This window comes from Glycine soja, chromosome 3 (genome assembly GCF_004193775.1).
Source record: "Glycine soja cultivar W05 chromosome 3, ASM419377v2, whole genome shotgun sequence".
NCBI classification, from domain to species: domain Eukaryota; kingdom Viridiplantae; phylum Streptophyta; class Magnoliopsida; order Fabales; family Fabaceae; genus Glycine; species Glycine soja.
Genome location: NC_041004.1, coordinates 4715252 through 4731032, shown reverse-complemented (window position 1 = coordinate 4731032; position 15781 = coordinate 4715252). Strand labels below are relative to the sequence as shown.

Genomic DNA, 15781 nt, shown 5'->3' with positions numbered 1-15781 from the left:
ATTAAAAAAAAAGTAGCTTAATATCTAAAAAAATAGATCTAGCATTAAAAATGCTCAGGAAAATGTTAGAGACGCATAATTTGTCTATATAACTCTTTTTTAGTTTCTTAGTTGTTTGCATGTACTTCACAATAAATTCTGATATTATTTGCATTTCAGTAGTAATAGACAACAACAACAACAGTATTAGCCTAAAAAATATAAAAAAAAGACAACAGTAGTGATTACCGTCGTTAGTTTAATAGAATATAATTAACAATAAGATATAATTTTGATTGAAACGAATCAACAAACCGACCTTAGCTCAGTTGGTAGAGCGGAGGACTGTAGTTGTTTAAACAGACATCCTTAGGTCGCTGGTTCGAATCCGGCAGGTCGGAATTTTTTAAATTTTTTTAGTAATTAGTGAAATAAATAGGAATCAGAGGATTTTTTTTTATTTTTTTATTTTTTTTTGCTGAATTGAATCAGAGGGTTTTGCTTATTTGTATTTCTCAAAATGGTCACGAAACGAATCTCAGAAATCTTAAATCGTTATTGTCTTAATGTCTTTACAAGTTTTTCTTTTCTGAATAATCTTTACAAGCTGTACCAATTTACATGAACTTTATATAATCAAACAAAAATCATAACAACATCATCGTACGTGCATGCAATAGTGGATAAGATATTTTAGGTGGACAAAATTCAAGAACAGTCCATATCCTCAAGTGTTTGTAAGTTAACTTAATTTAATGTAAACTAAATCGTAAAAATTAAGAACTGATAAAATTAAGAATTATTTTTATTAAATTAGATCAAAATTTATGTATTTAATTTTGAAAACTATCTTAGAAAATAAAGACGAGTAGTACAAACAAAAACAAAAACATTTGTCAAAGATGTCCGTTGAATCATGGAAATCATTGTCATGAAAGTAAAATTCGATTAGATCTCGATGTAAATTTTAACTATTAACTGGTCTCCAAGATTAACAAAATGAGCCTATAAACACGTGGATTCGTATCAGACTATAGAAAACATAGATCAAATGTCTAGATTATGAATAAGAAAACTAGAAAAGAGGAGAAAACATAGCTCTAAAATATATATAGAGGAGAAGAAAAGAGAAATTTTGCATCTCATGACTCCTAACAAATTAGCATGTCACCAACATACAAATATATTATTACACATTCTTGTCCAATCAATTTGGAGTAAACACAAAAATTAGATGGAATTAATTAACAACATAATCATCACTCAGTAAAGTCATATCAAACTTTTCATATCATTGTTTAAGAGCTTGTTTAAGGTTATACAAATATTTTCTTAATTTTACACACTTTTTTCCCCTAACCCTCTACCACCGAATCCTTAGGTTGTACCACATATATTTCTTTTTTCAAGTCACCGTTGAGAAAAGTTGTTTATATGTCCATTTGATGTACTACCATATCATGAATAACAACCAAGGCAACTAGAGAACATATATTGGCAATCTTGGTAACCAGAGAGTATGTATGAAAAAGTCAATGTCTTTCTTTTGTGTGTAACCCGCAACTACTAGTCTAATCTTGAATTTGTCAATGATTTCATTAGTCCTTAGTTTCTTTCTAAAGATTCGTTTATATTTAATTGATTTACATCCCTTAGGCAACTCAACCAAATCTAGTGTATGATTAGACATGATAGAATCTAATTCACTTTTAATTGCTTCTTTCCAAAAGTTAGCATCAATATAAGTTACTGCCACATTATATATAGGATTTAGGATCTTTCTCAATCAAGAAAGTAGACACCAAACAACATTTATTTTATCAACATCATTGATTTCAATCAAGAATGCAATAACAAAGTCGGGTCCAAAACTATTTTCTACTCTTTGCCTTTTGTTTCTCCTAGGTTCATCAATTTGATTTATTTAAAAAGGAGGAAGAAGCATGTAAAGAGAAAGACATCGAAATAGTATGAGAAGAACCAACTACATCACCAACACATTTCTTTAATGGACACACTAGCTCAAAAAATTATGCATTTCTAGATTCACATATAGAATTATCACTTAAACATAGGAATCTACATGCAATATTATTTTCAGCATATTCAATAAATGCACAATCAAAAGTTTTGGTTCCAATGTTAGTCCTCTTGAAATCAGGTATGCTTACCTTAGCCAAACATCCCCACACTTTCAAAAAACTAAGTTAGGATCAAATCCCTTCCATATATGGTAGGGTGTCTTTTCAAGTCATTTATGAGAGATTCTATTTAGTATAAAACATGCAGACGGTACCGCTTCTGCCACATATGGTTAGACATTCCATAACTTAAAAGCATAGCATTCATAATTTCTTTTAGTGTTTGGTTTTTTCTTTCAACTGTACCATTTTGTTGAGGACTATAAGGGCACTAGTCTCATGAACAATGTCCTTTTTTTTAAATAAAAAAAAACTTAAGAAAAGTAGTACAAGCAAGTACCAAAAATAAATTGTTTTACAAACATATGTACGTACGTTGTGGAGTATTGATTAAGATAATAACTTTTCCCTTATGGCATTAGGTTTTAATGATTTCATAACTCCTCAAAACATCCAAGTAGCATAAGTTACTTTTAAGAAAATTACAAGTTGAATTTGGTATTATAACTTGCTTATATGATAAGGAATAATCTCTTTCTTTGAAGTTGATTCATTGGATTAAGATATCAAAATACTCTTTTGCGCATGTGCATTGGTTTCATAAGATGTCAATCTTGATAGGAACATTTCAAAATAAGATCCCATTTTAAGATTTTAACTAGTTTTTGGTGAATCTCATAATGTTACATTACTCTCAAAATCTCTTGTTGTCATAGGTGCTTTCGTCACCTCAATATAAAATTCTAACTTTTATTTTGGGTTTAAGCTTTAGGCAAAATAAGTTGAAGTTTTAAGTATGAATTTTGATATTATTGTCATATATTTAAAAAGGAGTTTCTTTCAAAATTACTTATACAATTTGCATGGTGCATGCAATTGTGATTTTTGACTAAATCGTTTAGAAACAGCAAGGGAACCTATAACCTTGCCAAGTGTTATGCACTTAAGCTCATTGCTCAACGAATTGATGTACGTTGTAAAAAATGTTTGACTAAATTATAAAAGTAATTCATATGAAAATATATAGGAGGAAAAAATGAGACAAAAAAATTAGTCACACTGCAAGAAACTGGCAAATATATAAAGATGTATTTCAAAATAACGAATGAACAACATATAGTCATATATACTTCACAACAAAACTAACTATGCTTGTTCCAAGCACTACTAGAAAAAGCCCAATTTATGATACACATTTTACATCGATTGTGCAAACTCGTAGTAGTTTCTTGCACGGTGACATTTTTGTAATATTAACTTCTTCATCAACGACGATGCTACAAAAACCCTTCATTGATCAGATTCCGTTGAAACTGCCTTTTCTAGTAGTAAAGGTCTGTCTTTAGGTTCAGGATAAGTGGAGGGGCAGTTCGATATGGCGTCGCTTTCATATAAGCTTGTATTCCATTTGTCTTATAAGAGATTCCTATTTTTTTTATTACATTATATTAGAGAGCTGAATAAACAAATAAAAGAATCTCGTCTACGCGTCTCATATTTTTAAGTTAGTGCTCTAATCATCAAATTATTAATCATTCACAACTAGTTAATTTGCATAAATTAAGTTCATCAATACATGTGGTTTGACAAGGGAAAGGCATAATAATAAAATACAAATGATGTAAGAGTGGACCTAACCTTCCTAATTGTGTTGTTTATCATTATAGCGTGATGCATGCTTCCAAACTTGTCTTCCATCTCAGGTAAAAATTAAGTTCAACCGCTTATCACTTTTTACATTAACAGATTCCGTTTTCATTACATTATATTAGAGAGAACACAACAAATAAAAGAATTTGTCTGTGTCTCATTTAAAAGACAGTGCTCTAATTAACAATCAAATTATTAATCAAGCATAATTTGCATAAAGTTTATGTGGTTTGATAGAGAAAGGCATAGTAATTGAATAAAAATGTAGTGGACCCTATAGCTTTTAACCCGTAACCATGAACTTACTATAATAGCATGTGGCATGCTTTCAAACTTGTTATCCATCTCAGGAAAAAACTTCAACCGCTTATCATTTTCTTACCAAATTAGTTATTTAAATAATGAAACGGGTGTTTAACCTTGCGTTTTCAACGTTCCAAATCCAAGATTTTCATGTCCTAACAAGATGAAACGTAGAAGTTACAGGGACTAGCTTGAATCCAATTAATAATCCATACGCATAACTACAAAACAAATAAATTAAAGAAAATTGTTTTTTTTAATACACTCTTTCTCCTATTTTTTTTTTTCAATATATATTCGTTTGTAATTTAATTCTCAATCTACACTATTTTTCTGTCTTAATTTACACCACTTTATAAAATAAACTAAACAAAGAGATCTCAAACTCAAATGAACGTGAATACACTCTCTCTTTTCTTTTTCTTTTTTTTAAATTTAAAATATTATAAAATATAAATATTATATTATAATTTTTTAATTGATTTTAAAATTACTTATTTATTAAATTAAATTTTATAATTTTATTTTTATTTTTTTAAAGAAAATGATATCATTAAATATAATTATTTTTGTTTTATTATTTAATTTACTTAGGTGAATATTTTTATTTAAAATTTGAATTTTCTAATATAATTATTTTTAATATAATTATATTACTAAATATAATTAGCTTGTTTATGTCATTAGATTTAATTAAAAATTATAAGACTTTTTGTTTAACAATTTATTTATAGAAGAACATTATATTGCATTATCAATAAAATACTTAAACAATTACACTTGGCTAAGGAAAAATTTAAGATGAAGATATGTTAGGATAATTATTTCTGTTATGACCATGTTGCCGACAAATTCTACATTTTTTTCTACTTTTCCGTTCAATCCACATCTTTTATTATGTTTCATTATTTTTTACTATTATCTCAGTTACTACACTTTGGAAATTTTATATCTATTGTATAAGATAGATATATCAATTATTTCTTCACTATGTTTTTTAATTTGTTCTAATACTACTAACTAATTTTATTATTTTTTAATTAATGAATATAACAAAAAAAATATCAACAACACATAAATTTAACTACAAAATTACATACAAAGTAACTAAAAAATTGTACCATAATTTTGTCCAATTTTTTTTATTTTTCTTTATCTGTATATTTTTCTTTTAAAAAAATAAAAAAAATTATAAAATTTAATTTAATAAATAATTAATTTTAAAACTAATTAATTTTTTTATAATATTTTAAATTAAAAAAAACAAAAAGGAGAGAAAATATATTTACATTTATTTGAGTTTGTAGCTATGAGATTTTTTTGGCCACGCCCATTTTACAGGGAATCAAGACACAAAGTCCAACGTAATGTAGATTATGAATTAAATTATAAAGTGTATATTGGGATAAAATAGAAGAGAGTATATTCACGAAAAAAAAAACCAAAGAGAATCAAATTCAAAATGCATGAAGGCTTTTTATATTAGCATTTCATCACAAGTAATCACATATAATAAACTTATTATTAACTTTTATAATAATCATTTAAAAAATTACACCTAGCTAGTATAATTTTTTATTGATTGGAAAAGTAAAAGAATAAATAAATTATACAATAATCTCTAAAATCTTTGTTGATGTTTGGCATAGTAACTACACTTAGTTTTTTTTTTATTATTTAAGAAAACTACAGTTAGGTAGTAGTTACACAATGTGATACATAATATTTCACATAATTAGACCAAGCAAAAGTAGGGAATCATCATCTAAGCCAAATATTTTGACAAATAATTTGAAGTTACCGGGTAATGAGCCAAAGCCTCAACACATCTCTCCAAAACCGTGCCCCACTTCCTTCTTTTTTTTTCTCTCTCCTCCTTACCTCAATTATGACCAATTCATCCGTTAACCAGTAAAACCCAACCACAATCACAAAACTCCCATCCAACCCTTCTGATGTGAATCTTACGGGGCAGATCATTTGATACAGGCTACGAAGGTTTGAATGACGCCACTTCCAGTGAAGGAAGATAAGTCAAGGTAGACGCCACTTCCGGTGAAGGAAGATAAGTCTGGGTAGACGCCACTTCCGGTGAAGGAAGATAAGTCAGGGTAGACGCCACAAGGATTACCTTGATAAGTCTGATATTGGTTCAACAAGGAACCCAGAGAGAAACTCTCACCAAATTTTATGAAAATGCCAAAAGTTTTTTTATTGGAAATAAAACCCAATACTTATAGTGTATCTGAACAAAAAGATAAAAATAGACATGGGCCTTCTAAACAGGTTGGGCCAAAATTACAATAAATAAAAATTATAACTAAAAACATATTTAACTTGGGCCTTCAAATTAGTTTGGGCCTTCAGCAACAATTAATTGTCTTGATAGTGTCTCTGCCTCTGGGCCTTCATCCTTCTCTACTTGGGCCTTCATCCTTCTCCACTCGGGGGCTTTGTCCTTCTCCACTTAGGCCTTCGTCCTTCTCCACTTGGGCCTTTAGCCTGTATTTGACCAGTTTCATGATTCTCATCATTCCCTCCTTCTTGGAAAACATTTGCCCTCAAATGTCCAGGATCATCACCAGGTTCAAGTACCACTTCCTTCCTTTTCTTGTTGGCTTGCTTAGTATAACTTTCATTCTTCTTTGCAATTTGCACCTTCACTTGGTCATACAATCTTTTCACATGCTCAACTTTGACCTGTGCATCCTTATGCTCAGTCTCTTGGGGCTTGCTGTTGTAAGTTGGCTTGTTAGGCAATGAAGCTTCTAGAAGGAGATCAACTTGATGTTCTATGCTTCTTGAAGGTGGCAGTCCATGAGGAATCTCCTTGGGAAAGACATCTTTAAATTCCTGCAACAAGGGTTGAACACTAGGAGAAACATAAATAGTTAACTGATTAGAATTATCACTCTCTCTCTCTTGTGTATCACTCTTTTCCTCGGGTGTATCACTCTTCTTTTTCATATTCCTTTGTGGTGCCTCACTATTTTCTTTCTCTTGTTCTCTCTTTTCTCTCATTCTGATTTGGCCATCACACACTTCTCTAGGGGATAGAGGTTTAAGAGCAAACGAGGAAGATTTGGCTATTCGTCTGTAGGGCTCTTCTTTGTTACGGTTTAACAAACGTTGCATTTGTGTAGTCCACGCGTCCAGAAATAAGCGCTGATATTCGTCCAGTTGATGATATATACCACCATTGTCACCAGCTCTTGCCATGATTAAGGAACAAAGAATTTTGCAGTAAATTAAAAAAAAATAAAATTCAGGACCTCACCATACTCTACTCACGTGTTTCTCTCTTTGATGGTAGTTCACTCGTGTTTGATGCTCTCAATATAGGCTTTTGTGTGATGTTTTCACTCTTGCCTTTTACCACTCACTCCCTCTTAAGTTCCTGGATGGATCGAATTAGACACACAAGGTAATATAAAATAAAAGGAAAGACAATATAATTATCCGAGTAACAGATTTGATTTGGGATAACAACTTGGACTTGATTTGGATAGCAGATTGGATTTGATTTGGATAATAGATTAGATTTTGATAACAAATCTGATTTGGATAACAAAATTTGATTTGATTTGATTTGGATAATAGATCAGATTTGGATAACAAATTAAATTTAATTTGGATAACACATATGATAACAAATAAGATAACAGATAGGATAACAGATAAGATAACAGATATGACAAGTAAACTTCAAATGCTCATAACTTTTGCTACGGTTGTCCGTTTGAGGCCCACTATATATCAAAACGCTCAGAATTCAGAGGAGAATCTAGATAAGGGGATTTGTTCCACGATTTTCTTTCCAAAAAACACCTCTAAATGCCTCAATTTCGTGTTCAAAGATCAAACACCCACTTTCTCTTTTTTCTCTTTCTTCTTTTCTTCTCTTTTTTTTTCAAAATTTCTGCAACTTTTTTTTTTACTTGAAACAGAACCTAAACAATTTTTTTTTTATGACACAAAGTCTGAAAGACACTAGAAACAAGAACAACAACAAGAACACAAACGTGACAAGAACAAGAACGAAACAAAGACACAAACAAGAACGCAACAAGACGCAAACAAGAAAACAAATAACAGAACAAGGACAAAACACGAACCTGGACAAATTACAAAGAAAAATAATAGGATAAGATAGAACCTGTATTAAGAGCTGAAGCTCTGATACCAGATGATGTGAACCTTACGGGGTGGATCGCTTGATACAGGCTGTAGAGTTTTTGGTTGACGCCACTTCCAGTGAAGGAAGATAAGTCAGGGTAGACGCCACTTCCGGTGAAGGAAGATAAGTCTGGGTAGACGCCACTTCCGGTGAGGGAAGATAAGTCTGGGTAGACGCCACTTCCAGTGAAGGAAGATAAGTCAGGGTAGACGCCACAAGGATTACCTTGATAAGTCTGATAATTGGTTCAACAAGGAACCCGGAGAGAAACTCTCACCAAATTTATCAAAATGCCAAAAGTTTTTTTTTATTGAAAATAAAAACCAATACTTATAGTGTATCTGAACAAAAAGATAAAAATAGACATGGGCCTTCTAAATAGGTTGGGCCAAAACTACAATAAATAAAAATTATAACTAAAAACATATTTAACTTGGGCCTTCAAATTAGTTTGGGCCTTTAGCAACAATTAATTGTCTTGATAGTGTCTCTGCCTCTGGGCCTTCATCCTTCTCTACTTGGGCCTTCATCTTTCTCCACTCGGGGGCTTTGTCCTTCTCCACTTAGGCCTTCGTCATTCTCCACTTGGGCCTTTAGCCTGTATTTGGCCAGTTTCATGATTCTCATCACCTTCTATCCTCACCCCCTTGAACCTGTTCTCATCCTTCTTCACCGTCATATTTTCCATCACCATCACAGTTACGCTCTCTGGCTGTTCAATCGGTCGAATCCAAATACTCTGGGTTAGTAAACAAACTCGAAATGTCAACCCCGAGCGAGAAAGATATCAAATCAAATGCATTCAAACTCTTTGTTACAACCTGATTCCCTTCTCGAATCTCAAGTCGGGTCAAGTTATTCACATACCTGACCCGATTGAACCATGTATCTTGCATGATCTTATCTAACATGATTTTTGTCTCAGGATTCATGTCCAACAACCTTGTTACGAGATTCTTGAGTTCACTCGATACACCTCGGGAACCTAAATTGTCCCCTATAGATCTTCCAATATAAAATTGTCACATTGTAATCATTAAATGAATGGTAAGTACCCAACGTCGAGTGCAAACAAAACGATGCCGCACAACCACACGTCCGTGTTGTCACCGTCGTATCGCTTCCTCGTGAGAATCTCGGGCGCCATGTAAGTAGGGGTCCCACACAAAGTGTGCAATATGCCGTCGTGTCGGAGACCTTGAGGTTCATGTCTTCGTCGAGGAGAATGTTGTCGAGCTTTAAATCGCGATGGTACACGCCGTGCCAGTGATAGTGTCTCACGGCGGATACGATTTGCCGAAAGTATTTTCGGCTGTGACCACTTGGAAGAGTTCGTCGTGCGTTTTCTATTGTTGGTGATACTTGAAGCGCGTAAATGCTTGGTTGAGCCGTGCGGTTTCCAAAGGGGATGACTCACTTACTTAAAAGAGTTTGCATTTCAGAGGTTGTGTTATATTGAGTAAAACAAGTGCTCACTGATGAATTCTTAGAAACCTTCTATGCTTTTGCTGAGATTGGAGAAACGAATAGAGAAAACAACAAAATTTGAATACATTTTTAGTCTGAATACATAATGAAATATGCTAAATACACTTACAGTCTCATAGTACACTTATCAGTAGCAACCTATTACAAAAACATTTGTTTGTTAATGTTAATTAATGAACATTCATAAAGTAACTATATTTCAACATTTGGCATTTGCAAATTTGTTTCTGAATTCCCAAATTAGTTGTTTGTATTAGTTTGGGAAGTTTTTGTCTTTTGTATGTTTTTCGATGTAAGGCTTATTATGGTCAGCTATCTGTAGACCTTTGCTATGTATTGTTTCTTTCGACCTGATTTTACACATCTTGTGTTAAATAATCTTGAAATAAAATGTGTTTTGCCTTTCAAAAAAATAAAAATAAAGTAACTATATTTCCAAAAATAATTTGCCCGCCGATTTCCTTGACCAAATTAGGGGATTGAAATCTATTATAATTGTAATGCAGCAACCTACAATCATACATATAAGAGCATATTAGATTTGAAATCCTAGAAAATAAGGAACAAGTTAAGATTAAGAAGAAGCAATAGAAGAGAAATATTGACAATGATTTAATGATGTTAACAAAGCTAATAGATCCCGATGCAGTGTGAGTGGCCTAATACATTATGGTGGGGAGCACGATGCTATTGATGATCTAGTGGATCTTCTTCGCATTGAAATAGTGGAGGAGAATTAATAGGATTCTCCTCGACCATCTTGACTATCAAGAATAGTATTGAAAAAAAAAAGACAATTTCTAAGTCTTATCATTGGCAAAAATCATCAACCTTACAATTTTTAGGCTTTTGCTTCATACACCTCCTTTTTGCTTCATGCACCCCAAAAGACTTGAATGGACACAAATACCCCTGCACCACCAACTCCCTCCCCTTCAACATTGTCCTTGTCCATGCTATCAACAAATGGCTCATCCTTCAACCGCAATGGAGAAGTGTTTTGCAGCCTCGACGAAGTGGTGCAACCAAACACCAAGCCCGACAGCACTGGTGCCCCCCTATTCAAGAAAGGTCTTTCCAAAATACATTAATTATTTTGTACACTTCTGAAAAGGTTAATTGGATGGTCCGACAGATTTTTCAGTTTATTAAAAAATTTATTTATCTAACAGCCAAACAGATTTTTCAATTAATTAAAAAAAATGGTGTTAATTGAAATGTCTTATGAAACTCACTCAATGTCAATTGAGTCCGGCTATACCTTGTCCAATAAAACAATATTACTATAATGAGAAATGTTAGAAATACACTCTTAAGAACACACTTCATTTTATTGGTTGAAATCTATTAAAAATCACATGTCCATGCTGGCACCATCGTACACCTTCCTCGTGAGAATCTCGGGCGCCATGTAAGTAGGGGTCCCACACAAAGTATGCAATACTATGAAGCACCGACACCGACATGGACACCGAACACGACACAGACACCTATAATATCCAAAATATAGAACGTAGTATGGGTGTCGTGTCGGTGTCGGACACTGACACGGACGCGTGTCAAACACCGAACACGACAAGAGATTGGAGTGTCTGTGCTTCATAGGTGCAAGATGTCGTCGTGTCGAATCTAGCTCCTCAATGCGCCTAATCCAAAGTCGGAGACCTTGAGGTTCATGTCTTTGTCGAGGAGAATGTTGTCGAGCTTTAAATCGCAATGGTACATGTCATGCCAGTGATAGTGTCTCACGGCGGATACGATTTGCCGAAAGTACTTCCGGCTGCGACCACTTGGAAGAGTTCGTCGTGCATTTTCTGTTGTTTGTGATACTTGAAGCGTGTAAATGCATATATGGTTGAGCTGTGCGGTTTTCCAAGGGGATGACTCACTTACTTAAAAGAGTCTCCATTTTAGAGGTTGTGTTATATTTGAGTAAAACAAGTGCTCACTGATGAATTCTTAGAAACCTTCTATGCTTTTGCTGAGATTGGAGAAATGAATAGAGAAAACAACAAAATTTAAATACATTTTTAGTCTGAATACATAATGAAATATGCTAAATACACTTAACAGTCTCATAATACACTCATAAGTAGCAACCTATTACAAAAACATTTGTTTGTTAATGTTAATTAATGAACATTCATAAAGTAACTATATTCCAACATTTGGCATTTGCAAAGTAGTTTCTGAATTCCCAAATTAGTTGTTTGTATTAGTTTGGGAAGTTTTTGTGTCTTTTGTATGTTTTTCGATGTAAGGTTTATTATAGTCAGCTATTTGTAGACCTTTGGTATGTATTGTTTCTTTCGACCTGATTTTACACATCTTGTATTAAATAATCTTGAAATAAAATGTGTTTTGCCTTTCAAAAAAATAAAAATAAAGTAACTATATTTCCAAAAATAATTTGCCCGCCGATTTCCTTGACCAAATTAGGGGATTGAAATCTATTATAAATGTAATGCAGCAACCTACAATCATACATATAAGAGCATATTAGATTTGAAATCCTAGAAAATAAGGAACAAGTTAAGATTAAGAAGAAGCAATAGAAGAGAAATATTGACAATGATTTAATGATGTTAACAAAGCTAATAGATCCCGATACGGTGTGAGTGGCCTAATACATTATGGTGGGGAGCACGATGCTATTGATGATCTAGTGGATCTTCTTCGCATTGAAATAGTGGAGGAGAATTAATAGGATTCTCCTTGACCATCTTGACTATCAAGAATAGTATTGAAAAAAGAAGAAAAAAGAAAAAAGACAATTTCTAGGTCTTATAATTGGCAAAAATCATCAATCTTACAATTTTTAGGCTTTTGCTTCATACACCTCCCTTTTTGCTTCATGCACCCCAAAAGACTTGAATGGACACAAATACCCCTGCACCACCAACTCCCTCCCCTTCAACATTGTCCTTGTCCATGCTATCAACAAATGCCTCATCCTTTAACCGCAATGGAGAAGTCTTTTGCAGCCTCGACGAAGTGGTGGAACCAAACACCAAGCACGACAGCACTGATGCCCCCCTATTCCGGAAAGGTGTTTCCAAAATACATTAATTATTTTGTACACTTCTGAAAAGGCCTTTTTCAGTTAATTGGATGATCCAACAGATTTTTCAGTTAATTAAAAAATTTATTTATCTAACAGCCAAACAGATTTTTCAATTAATTAAAAAAATGATAAGTTAATTGAAATGTCTTGTGAAACTCACTCAATGTCAATTGAGTCCAGCTATACCTTGTCCAATAAATCAATATTACTATAATGAGAAATGTTAGAAATACACTTTTAAGAACACACTCTATTTTATTGGTTGAAATCTATTAAAAATCATATTTTTAATGATTATTTATCCTCATTCGATAATTTTTAGTGAATTTTAATCAATAGAAAAAATATGTTTATAGGAGTGTGATGCTACTATAATAGCTCTTTCACTTTTAGTACCTTCTGGACATCAATATTAGTTACAGTAACGTTTGTGAAGTTTTTATGGTATTTAGTATTCTGGATTGGTTTCCAATTCTGGCCGGCTAAGTGACTAGGTAATAATGTTTTTACTTTGAGATTAAAACTTCAAATCCCATTTATCAGATCCAAATTTATCGTTCAATGTCGTACCTAAGACATTGTTTTTCACTCAAAATGAGTTGAAAAAGTATGTGCTTCTCTTGTTTACCTTGTATGGTTTATCCTTCACTTGGATGTACATATGTGACGAAATGTTGCACACTTATCATTCACGTTTCAAAACAGGTGTTGCTGAAATTATCTAACTCCTATTCTTTTTAATATCAAAATGGTGTTTGTTGAGTTGTTTCAAAGACACTTGAACTTCAAATACTACTTTTTAAGATATTCGAAGGCTACAAATGTAGTAATATCGAAATCCCATTAGCTTCTATTGGCAGACAAAAATGATATATTACCATGTTTCGATAGTATATTGTCTTTTCTTGGTTTGTTGTTATGTGATGGGAATTCTATAATGCACACAATCAACTCGTGATTTGTGTCAAACTCCTCTATAAAGCAATTTGTCATCAAACTTTTATTGTTATTTGATATTTGACTATAAATGGTGGAAGGGTTGGTTCTTCTTCCAAATGGCATGGAACGCGCTGAATAGAGACAACCTAGTCACTAAAATTTTCAGCGCCTACCTTGAACATTTTCATGGTCCCCTCTATTTATCTTGAAAATTATTTCTTTTTGGGTGAATTCGTGTATTTCTCAATGAATATATTTTCATAAACACAAATTTTAGATTGAATCTCTCACTACTTGCTTGACAAGGTTATTTGTCAGTCATGTTATGTTAGTAAATTATTTCTTTTATTTAAATTCAATTCATTTAATTTTATTGGTGTGAGCATATTCGTTTGAATTTTCAAATGTTGAAAATCTGCAGGCCATATATATACGAATGTTTCTGATGGTGTCAATTTCCAGCTATCATCTTTCTACACAAACATAATTAACTGTGATGCTTTTATAATCTGAACATACCTCTGCATTTGTTATCTGTTTGCAAGTAGAGATGATTTAGTTTATAACAACAGTCTTGTTGATCCGGTTAGATTTTGAATTTTTACTTTGGTACCTCTTCAGTTCAAACCACAAGATTTTATCACTTGGTTTAAGAAAGAAGTTGAGATCTTCAAATAAAAGAAGGGAGTAAGACACAATAAAGATATTTGGAATTATCAAACTATTATTATAGTTGTTATTTTCCTTCTTTTTGTTTAGGGTAATGCCCTGTGAATCACCAATTGCTGTGTGATCAATTAGACTTGAGCACAATGAGTAGGTTGAAAACAATTGTAGACCAATTAAACTAGCTAGTAAGAATGAGTTAATGTGGAACGTTTGAAATCCATTTAAAGGACCTAAAAGATTTTATAGATACTATGATCATATTTAAAATAGAAAACTCCTAATTCAAATGGGGTCAGTTGCCAATAGCAATGTTTAATTTAGCACTATCCAATTTTACACAATCGTCTTTCTATTACTATATTCTATCATTAGAATTTACATGGGACTAACTTAGAATTGAAGACAACGAAGATCCCAAAATGGATTTTAAATTCCCACATTTAACATTAGAACAATTTGAGGAAAACTGACTGAAAAGGAAATATAGAAAAATTCTTTATAGAAGTGAAACAAGTAGGAAAGATTAAGAATATGTTTGATTTGTTGCTCCTTTTCCTTGGCAAGCGTTCCACGACATATCAAACGGCTCATGTTATGAATTAGCCATCAGACAAACCAAACCATGAAGAGACAAGCGCTAACAGAATAGGAGCAGGATTGCTGAGCTGGCACGCGATAATTAGCTAAGGAATTATCTTGTCCCCATGAAAGCATCTTTCTGTTAGGATAATTTCATAATCTGTTAATGCTAGAATATTCTGTAGAATATGCAAGAAATGACTTGAATTTGTAGCATTTCATTGCCTATAAATAACACAATCATGTAATGCAAAAATCCAAGCAGAAATCAAAGTTTATTTTCCTTATCTTATCCTTTCTTTGGAGGAATTATGGGCCTTGAACTCCAGGAACTTCAACAACCATAACAATTTGGTGCTTTCATTGAGAGTTGCTATGATAGACTCAAACCGTTCACAATCTAATCTGGATCGCATTGAGGAAGCTATTGCCAAGCTTCCCTCTAATCAACTCCATGTCACCTACACCTTAGACGAGCTACTCCAGTGACCGACCACGCCGCTGACTCTGCCGCTGCCTCTGCCGCTCAAGCCGACTCCGTCACCCAAGCTCACCGCACCCGCGACCATGCCAACTCTGCCGCCATGCCCCGCGCTCATGCCGCAACAACACACCGCACCCTTGCTAGTCCCGCTTACCAGCAGTGGAGACACTACACGGAAGCTTGTAGCACCACTTGACCCTACCTTACCTCTCGAGAGCAGCAACAACATCCATTGTGGTACCCGTCTTCTCCTTAACGTGTTCAGTCACCACCTTGTGCCCCCTGGATCATCTCTTGCCTCCCTCCCA

The 15781-nt window shown here is 33.2% G+C and overlaps 1 protein-coding gene and 1 non-coding gene across 2 annotated transcripts; one reads left to right on the top strand and one right to left on the bottom strand.

The window, feature by feature from the left end:
* The first annotated feature begins 293 nt into the window (after positions 1-293).
* On the top strand, positions 294-380 carry TRNAY-GUA. The gene is given in 2 exon segments: positions 294-330; positions 345-380. It is a non-coding gene; the product is annotated as a tRNA-Tyr (tRNA).
* A 10987-nt stretch (positions 381-11367) lies between these two features.
* LOC114404838 (probable serine/threonine-protein kinase MARK-B) lies at positions 11368-15558 on the bottom strand. Its single transcript, XM_028367592.1, has 3 exons — positions 15455-15558; positions 12627-12774; positions 11368-11598 (listed from the first exon to the last, which is right to left on the bottom strand). The coding sequence occupies exons 1-3, from the start codon at positions 15556-15558 to the stop codon at positions 11368-11370; spliced, it is 483 nt and encodes a 160-aa protein (XP_028223393.1).
* Between the last annotated feature and the right edge of the window lie 223 nt (positions 15559-15781).

Coding starts and splice junctions, on each gene's coding strand:
- LOC114404838 (XM_028367592.1), bottom strand. CDS start 15,558: ATGGTCGCGGGTGCGGTGAGCTTGGGTGACGGAGTCGGCTTGAGCGGC. Junction 12,775..15,454: donor TGGAGTAGCTCGTCTAAGGT/GTAGGTGACATG, acceptor TTTCCGGAATAG/GGGGGCATCAGTGCTGTCGT. Junction 11,599..12,626: donor AGGGAGTTGGTGGTGCAGGG/GTATTTGTGTCC, acceptor AAAACCGCACAG/CTCAACCATATATGCATTTA.